Source organism: Hydra vulgaris, chromosome 14 (assembly GCF_038396675.1).
Source record: "Hydra vulgaris chromosome 14, alternate assembly HydraT2T_AEP".
NCBI lineage: Eukaryota > Metazoa > Cnidaria > Hydrozoa > Anthoathecata > Hydridae > Hydra > Hydra vulgaris.
The window spans coordinates 35,505,063-35,515,000 of record NC_088933.1 but is presented as its reverse complement, the minus strand read 5'-3'; the positions used below and the strand labels follow the sequence as shown (position 1 = coordinate 35,515,000).

Genomic DNA, 9,938 nt, shown 5'->3' with positions numbered 1-9,938 from the left:
CTCAAATTATTAAATAAATGAATGATTTTAAAACTTAGTACAATTTGTGAACTTCTTTTATTGCTATATTTTAAGCAAAATTCGCATGTTTAAAATATATACTTTAATTCAATTTATCATGAAACGTTTTAACTATTAAATTGAATGTGTTTTTAATTTTAATTAAAAGTTTTTAGATTTGTTTTTAACTTTATATGAAGACTATGTTCTTAATTAAAATCATAAAAAAAATCAAGTAAGTTATATATAGATACATAAATTTCTGTTAACCAATCATTGACATAATTATTGTTTTGATTTGACCAATTAACAGGTCATTCAAATGACAAGAAATAAATAAATTTGATGAAAAGTTGTGATCAAGTGAAGATAGAGATTATTAAAAGCAAAAAACTTAACAATATTTGTGGTCCAGTAGGCTCACAGGGATATTCCCGGTATCCTGGTGGGTCAATCCAGCACTGTATTTAATTATGACATTACAGAAAAGTTAAAGAAATTTTCTATATCTTTTCCTTTTCCTGATGCTTTTCCTAGCGTTGAACTGTTTTGCAGATTGAGTGAGTTTTCTGGGAAAGTTGCATAAAGTTTTCTATTTTATTTTCTATTAATGTTATAAACACTAAGTTATAGCTAAAAAGACATTATTTTTAAGAACTGAAAACCCTATATTTTTTAACCAAATAAGTTTTGATCCCATAATTTTCCACAAACCAAGACACTGTATGGTAACATAAAATCCTAAGTACTTTAAAGTCTTGTTACAGAATCTTGGGCACTGAAAAAAAATGTCCACAAATATTTCTTAAATTTTTACAATAAGAATTTTTGTACATAATAGTAAAATAATAGTCAAAATTTTTGCTTTAGTTAATAGCTCTTTTTTTTTAATTGATATCCCTTTTGCTTTAGTAGATATGCCTTTTGCTTTAGTTGATATCTCTTAATTTTTTCTGATTTTTGTTTTGAAATTGTCTTACTGATAATTACTCTCTACACCCAAATATCCACCCAAACCACCCAAACACTCTACACTCAAATATCAGACATTATTGAAAAACATCGCATAAAACAACATTGTTAGAATTAAATCTTGTATTTATTAAAACCCTTGAACATCATAACAAGTTTATTCTCAGCTTATCTCAGTTGACCATGTCTAAATTTAAATTGATCTTTTTTTTTTGAACTGATTACAAATGAAACACATATCTCAAAACTCAAAATTAAACTTCAAAAGTAAAATCATTCACAAAGTGTAAAAAATATTAGTAAATAGTAAAAAATATTAGTTAATAGTAAGTAGTTAATTACTTAAATCAACCTTGAACAATTAAATCAACCTTGAACAATTCCTTTTTTTTCCTAAAAATAAGTATACTTATTAATTAATATTTATTAGGAGTTAAGTGTTTTGCATTTTACTTAAAAAATGTTGTTTTAATTTTTACAAGAGTTTTCTGTTTCACACTAATTTGCATTAGCATTTATTAACATTAATTAACATTATTTGTCACATTTAGTTTTAAATATTTAGCAAATAATCACAGCCAACATTCACCTGTCACAAAGCAATCAGAGTATGATATTTCTGAAGAAGTGATTGGTTCATCTAATCTACCTACATTATTATATCATCCTAGACCAATGAAAGTAGGTAATTTTGATCTTCTCAGTTAACAAAAAGTTTGATTTTAGCATATATGTTAGTATGTATTTTAAATTTGAGTATGTCATGTCATATATCTACTTGATGTATTATGTATTAACTAAAATTAATTAAATATCAAAGTTAAAAAAATATTAATTACAGCTCTGAGTAAAAAATTTTTTACTTTGTAAGTTCTTTACTATGAGTACATAGATAAGAACTTAACTTTTCTAAATTATCATGTTTAAATAGCAAGCTCTAGGCATATTTTGCACCATCACTAAGGAAAGAGGCATGAACTTCCTTGTTAAATGCTCTTCGGCGGTGCTCTGTGACAAGATCATTAGGTCTTCTTAGGGCATCTTATATATATATGTATATATATATATATATATATATATATATATATATATATATATATATATATATATATATATATATATACACAGTACTGGTCATAAGTTTAGAGCCACCTGTTTTGCTTATCATTTTGCGGCATAAGTATGGTGAGGTTAACATTATAAGCATAACAATGCATATAGTAATTTGACAAGGTACGAATCTATTGATATTCATGAATAATTGTGTATTAAACCAAATATAAATATTGATTTTCATGAGTTCTTTAATATTATAGCCATTTTTTGAACATTTTAACATTTTTTGGTAACTTTATGATGTATTGGTATCAATGTTTTGGTTAATTTAGTTGTTATTTATGCTACTTTTTGGAATGTGTGCACTAGTTAGATAATGTATTTAATGTTATTTTTGTTTTTATTTTAGAGTTTAAGTGAAAATATTCTCTGAAATGGGCTAAGCTAAAAGCCTTGATTCAACTGTTCGGGCCCAGGTGGAGGCTTTGAAGGAAATTAGTGGCTTAAGCCTAAATGATATAGCCAAAAAATTGAAAAAAAGTCGCCATGCTGTACAAAATGCATATAAAAAACATTTGGAATCAAATACATTCACGGACAAACCCAGATGTGGCCGTCCTAGAATTTCAACTTTACGTCAAGATAGAACCTTAAAACGCCTGGCCCTAACAAATCGTTGCCTTTCTTCCAAAATTTTGTCTCGACAGTGGCATGATGTTGGTGGACCTTTAATATCTCCAAAATCTGTTTGTTGTTGTTTGAATAAACAAGGTTTGAGTGGTCGTGTTGCTATTAAAAAGCCTTTTATCTCCAGAATTAATCAGCAGAAGCGTCTCCAATTTGCACACAAATTTTTACATTTTAGTGTTACTGATTGGCAAACGGTGTTGTGGTCTGATGAGTCCAAATTTAATTTAGCTGGTAATGATTCTCGACGTATTTTTGTTTAGCGTCGTCAAAATGAATCATATAAACCGGTATGTTTGCAGGGAACTTAAAGCATGGTGGTGGTAGCATCATGGTGTGGGATTGTATGTCATCTTTTGGGCCGGGCCAGTTGCATCAGGTGGAAGGAATCATGAATGGTGCCATGTATAGAGATATTTTGCAAAAACATTTGCTACCTTCAGCAACAGCATTGTTAACTGCAACTTTTCCATGGATCTTTCAGCAAGACAATGATCCTAAGCACACGTCCAAAGTGGCTAAAGATTTTCTAGCTGCTAATGGTGTTCAAGTCCTGCACTGGCCACCCAAGTCACCGGATTTGAACCCCATAGAAAATTTGTGGGATGAAATTGATTGCCGTTGTGCAGGCAAACGTGCTAATAATAAACATGAACTTTGGGACTTTATTTCTACCGCTTGGACTAGTATTACTGCTGTTGATTGCAAGAAGCTTGTTGACACTATGCCAGCCCGGTTGGCTGAAGTAATTAAAAATAAAGGTGGACCTACTCGTTATTAATATTTTAATACTCATTTTGGTACTAAAATGTTATAACAATATATTTTGCATGTTTTAGTAATATATTATTTTGCTGCACTGGGGTTATGGCTTTATAATCTGCAAAAAACTAAAAAAAATGGGGTGGCTCTAAACTTATGACCAGTACTGTATATATATATATATATATATATATATATATATATATATATATATATATATATATATATATATATATATATATATATATATATATATATATATATATATATATTAGGTTTTGACTTTTAAATTTAGCAGTAGTAAGTTTTTTCAGGCCTTTCGTAATTGGTGTTTTTTTCCAATAACTTTTTTTTATATATAATCCTTAAATTGCCTGGTGTCTAAACAAACAATTATTTAAAATATTTAGGTTTTGACTTTTAAATTTAGCAATAGTAGTTTTGTTTTTTCATTAATTTTTGCAATATGATAAATTAACCTTTTCATTAAAACAGTGTTTTACGGTTTTTAATAAACTTAGAATTTGATGACCAGAAATATTTCCAGATAACGCAATTTGTGATCACTTAATTTGAGCTTAATTTGATATATACATAATTGTATCATCTAATAAGTATAGCTTACTAGCTGGAGTTACCCGGCGTTGCCCAGGCCAATATTTAAAATGGCTTACCTGATATCTGTACACAAAAATGGGCCCAAAAATGGTCCCCCTTGACCCCGGAGATCGGGGTACGGGGTCAAAACCCAGCTAAGAACCTTCTTCCCCTCGAGGACTACCCCCATGCCAAATTTCATCGAGATCGGTCCGGCGGTTTGGATTTCTATAGAGAACAAACAAACAAACACACACACATTGCCCTTTATATATATTAAGATTAAGATAAGTATAAACTTATAATACTTATAATATTATTACAAGTACAGTTTATTTGTGTAACAAGTACAAGTATATTTATGATAATATTATTATAATGGTTATATAAATACTTTCTCATCTGATATGACCAGTAGCATAAAACCAAAATGTGATTGACAGTTGTTATACTAGTAAAATTTATTTATATTTTATATACACAGTTAGTTCCCAATAACAGAAACCTCTTAGGGACCAAGTAAAATGGTTTGACTTAAGGAATGTTTGACGAAAGCAAGTTCCCGATAAGTCGAACTTTGAGAATTTATGGATTGTATTTACACAGTACAGTCAAAATGACTTCCTTGTTATTTGGTCATAAAATTGCATCTTTAAGGTAGCAGTCTTCTATTTAGAAATTCATTAAATTTTAAAATTGTTTTTTTAACGGTTATATCATGATTTAACTTTAAACAGTTTTATTATAGTATTACTTTAGATCTGATAACGATCTATTCTATTCAGATCTAAATACAATGAAAAACTAATGAAAATATTAGGCTACTGTTATTTATGGGATTTTTTTTTTTTTTTATGTCAATATCTTTAATACCCATACAAAAATTAATTGAATTGGTTTATTAAAGTTGGGTGTAGTGTGATTACTCAAATATGAGTTATTAAATATTTGTTCTTATTTTTACTAGATTTAATGCATAATTTCTCTGATTCTTTTTTAAATTTAAACTTTTTGCTTATAAATTTTACCTTTTGACAGATATTCTTTTTACTGAACTGGCTAGACTTCATCTAGTTTTATTCGCAAATAAGTTTATAGTGTATATCAAAAATATTGTCTTTTACATACAATAGAAACTTGTATAATTATTGTTACTGACTAACTTTAGGTAAGAAATTACTAATATGTTAACTTTTTTAGAAAAAGTTTCCATTTCAAAAAGTTTCCAATTCAAAAAGTTTCCAATCCAATTTTTTAGAAAAAAACTTTGGTTAGGGCAGTTTCCTCTCTTCGATTTTTTTTATTTATTTCAAAACTTGTTTTTAAATATGATAATTTATTTACTGAATTTAAAAGTAATATACATTTATAGATGATTGTATATTATTATACATATATATTTCTGATATTAATTCACCTCCGCAAGGCTGAGAAGGCCACTACAGGCAAGGAGGCTTCTTAATTATTGTTATAACCCTCTCTTAACTCTATAACTCAGAAACACGAATCTTGACAAACAAGGCCGCTGCACTGAGAAACAAGTTGAGCGCAATTCTACCCGGGACATGGTGGGAATCGAACTCCGAACCTCTTGCTTATGAAGCAAATGCTTATCCACCACACCAATACCACTACCATTAATAGTATTGTATCCATACACGTATGGATTATTTACAGAGGTACTTATACACATACATGCGCAGGGCTTATTTTAGATCATTTTTGACAGTATTCAATATTTTGGGTCAGGGTAACAACATCAGTTTTTGCTATGTCTAATAACGTCTGTCCAACAACATCTGTAAATATAATGATGTATAACTACAACTGTCCAACAACATCTGTAAATACACTGAGGTATAATAACATCTGTCCAATACCATCTGAAATTTCATTGATGTCTAATAACATCTGTGTAAAAAGTATATGATTACTACAGATGTAGTTACATCTTTTCAATTATCTAAGTATAACAACATCTGTGCAACTACATCTGGAAATTTTACAGATGTAGTTACATATTTTCAATTATGTTAAGAACAACTACATCTGTACAACTACATCTGTGAATTCTACAGATGTAGTTACATCTTTTCAATTATATTAAATACAACTACAGGGTTTTATAAAATTATTAAACTATAATGCATTATTTTAACCAGATGTAGTTACATATATGGTTTTTTTCAGATGTAGTTACATCTAAAAAAAAAAAATTAATCAATATTGCATCATTTTAACCAGATGTAGTTACATATAAGATTTTTTTACATATAATTTCATCTAAAGCTAATTCATCCAGATGTTATTGGACTTGCAAAAAAATTACCAGATGTAGTTACATCTTCCTAAAGATGTTGTTAGGGGTAATTGAATTTCTAGATAATATTGGACAGACGTTGTTTAATTAAAAAAAAAATACAGATGATCCTAGACATAAGGGTACACATGATCTTGGATTACTCTACAGATGTTGTTGGACAGATGTATTAATCTTTTACCAATATTTGTGGGTGGCGTCTTTATTTTTAACATATTTGATAATTTTTTTTTTTTAAACTGATTTACTCCCAACAAGACGGCAAGCAACTACTATTAAGTTCGTAGTTCCTAGAAAACAAATAGTATTGTTAAAGAGCAAGGAAGCAGTTGACAGAAAACTTAAAAAAGTTGTTGGTTATTTGAGTTAGGGAAACATGAAGATGGGATAGATTTCCAAAGGGTTGACGTACAAGGAAAAAAACTAGGCAAATAAAAGTTTTTAAAGCATGAAGGGACAGATAGAGTAAAAGGATATGACTTTGCTGAATGATGAGTTATACAAAAATGAGTTTTGGTTGATGGAACTAAAAATGGTAGCATGTTTGAACATGGTCTGTGGTATGTTTTGTAGAAAAGATAGTTATGCAACCTTAGAACAATAGTAGAGTGCTCAAGATTGACAGATAGAGCAAGTGTTTTTGGACCTTGTCTAAAAGAAAAAAATGCATTAGATGAGCTAGCCCAAATAGGACAATAGTATTCCATACACAAAAAAAATAAGAGATATGTAGAGGTAGAGAATGGAGTTAGGAGTAAGAAAATGGAAAGCAAGATAAAGAGTAGCAACCTTAGCAGAAGCTAATTTTGCAATCGATTTTATATATGGTTTCCATGAGAGGTCAGTAGTAAACGAAAATCCAAGAAAACAGAAAGTAAAGGACTCAGTTAAAACCCTGTCACTCATCAATATAGGAATGCCAACAATACAGAGGTTTAGGTGTTAGATGGTCAGGAAGATCATTCTTTCATCTAAATTGGTGATGGTTTTTTGTTTAACAATTTTGAGTACTTAATCATATTTTAAAATAAAAAGAACTTATAGATAGGGCATGTCACCCAAAACAATGAGCTATGCAGATATGATAATGTATGCTAAATAAATAAATAACAGCTAAAATAACATAGTATTTGATAATAATTTCCAATGAATATGTTTATTGTTATAATTGTCAAGATGTAAACATATAATATTTGGAAACTGTTGTTATTATTTTTTGAGTTTTAAATTGCATTTACAAACTGATTTCTAAGATGTCACTGCTGAATTTTTAATTCAATGATTTGTTTCATCTTTGATAGAGTAGTTTTTTCTTAATTAAAAATTTAAAAAGTTGAAATAAGTAAAAAAATAAAATATTGAAATATGTAAAAAAAGACAAAAAGTCGAAATAAGTAAAAATGATAAAAGGTTTTTTTTATCTTAAATATAAGTTATGTATTTTAATTTATTTTTTATGGAGAACCAAAGTGTGCAAAGTTAATTAAAATTTGTTAAAGGTTTTAGAAAAATCTTTACAAGTTGCTAAAAATTATCTTTTGTCAGCTATACTTATTTAACAGTTTTCAAGTAATAGACAGCTGTCTAGCTCATTACTAATAAGAGTGATCAATGTACCGTGTCATTTTCCAGGCTTGTCTATATTACTGTAAAATATACTAACCAAAAACGAGTAATATTGGTAAATTTAAAAACATGTATTTTTAATTTACTGTATAGGTACATTATTCACAAAAACATACCTAATATTATACATCAATTTTTTTTGCTTAATAATTTTAATAGTATAACTTTCAAGTAATAATTTTAGGTCAATAAGCTTGGAATTAGTAAAATCAAGTCCTCTGAATTGCACATTAGTTACATCTTTTTAAAAATATAATAGTTATACATTTATTTTTTTTAAAAACCTATGCGCACCTAAAAAATTCACAAAGATAGAAATGATATATAAAAAAAAATATTTGCAAAACAAATTATAACAAAATGTATTCAATATATTTAGATAAATTCCTTTGGATCTAGACAAACTAATTTACATTGCCGTATATTTTCGCGTCGAAATGATCGCATTTATTATGCAGCAACTTCTCTCATAGATCAATATAAAAACTCGTCTTCTACAAGGTATTAATATTACTATATTATTTAAAATACAATATTTAATAGCTACTTTAGAACATTCTCTGAAAGATATTTGATTATTTTTATTAGTTGCATGAACTTAGTTTTGAAAGATTCTCGAATAAAACAAGATGGTATTTTAATTTTTTTTATTTTTTGTTCATTTTAATTTTTTTTAAAATTATTACAAACTTAATTATTATGTTTGTGAGTTAGAGTGTTGATTGTGGAGTCAGGTAGGTAATATAAAGGCGCAAGATAATTACCTACCAATAATTAAACGTTTACTTTTATAACGTTTATAATTATAGGTATTTCTTCTGATATTAATGATCCCATACAGAAAGCAATATTTCACAAACAAAGAATTAAAACAAATAAATTAAATGGTACCAAAAGACAGTTATCACATAATGATGTTCAAACAGGCATCATTGCTGATTCACTAAGTTATGCTGTGTCAGCAAAAAGGCGACACTCTTCTGAAATCAATATGTTAGAAACTCATTCATTAGAAAACCAAGAAGCTGTAAATGTTTTACTTGAAACCCAAACAAGTTTTTCAAAACCAGTTGCTAATCTTTCTTATTTAAACCAACAACCTGCAAGCATTGCTGCAAGTGTAGCTTTTATGCAGACAAACACTGACCATATTTCTAATCGACGCTCAAAACCAGCTAATGCACAAATTGGTTGCAATGTCACATTGAGCTCTGTAGGTTTTGTTATGACAAAGAACTTAGAAAATGTTACTACTTCTCACAATAAAAGTCATGTACTTCATAGTCCTATAGATAATTTGTTTACTTCTAATTCTAAAGAAATGCCAGCTCCAAATGTGACAATTACTCAAGGCATGTTAGTTTCGTTACCCACAGCTGTTTTGCAAAGTAGTTCAAATCAAAGAGTTTACAGTATTGCTTCTCAATTGCAAGACTTGATTAACCAACCTAAACTTCCTGTTAATACAGTTTCATCACTAGGCCCTCATATACAAGTAGGCAATATTTATTTATAACTTTGAAATATTTAATTTATCTTTACTTTATGTGACGTTATGATATCAACTTTTGCGTTAAAAACTTTGGTATATGTTTGTTAAAATATTTTTTAATTTTTGTTATTGGCTGAACTTTAAGTAATTTTTTTTATTACTGATAAAAAGATAACCTATAATCATAACAACAACAACAACAAGATATTTATTTACCTTTTTTAAATCATACAATAATATTATAACAATAATGAACATAATAATAACAAAATAATAATAATAATAATAATAATAATAATAATAATAAATTTCATAACTTAATTGTAGTAAGTAAAAATAATTGCTTCATAAAGAAATAAAATTTAATATATATACATATATAAATGATAATATAAAATAATATAATAATGAGTAAATTAATTATAA

General features: G+C 27.9%; 1 protein-coding gene across 1 annotated transcript in view; it reads left to right on the top strand.

Annotated features, from left to right (window-relative positions):
- LOC101236078 (ataxin-7-like protein 1) overlaps positions 1 to 9,536 on the top strand; it is a 38,531-nt gene extending 28,995 nt beyond the window's left edge. The window contains exons 8-11 of the mRNA XM_065818071.1: positions 1,538 to 1,653; positions 8,400 to 8,521; positions 8,609 to 8,652; positions 8,830 to 9,536. Coding sequence (XP_065674143.1) covers positions 1,538 to 1,653; positions 8,400 to 8,521; positions 8,609 to 8,652; positions 8,830 to 9,536 — 989 coding nt within the window. The remainder of the gene's footprint in view (positions 1 to 1,537; positions 1,654 to 8,399; positions 8,522 to 8,608; positions 8,653 to 8,829) is intronic.
- The last annotated feature ends 402 nt before the right edge of the window (positions 9,537 to 9,938 follow it).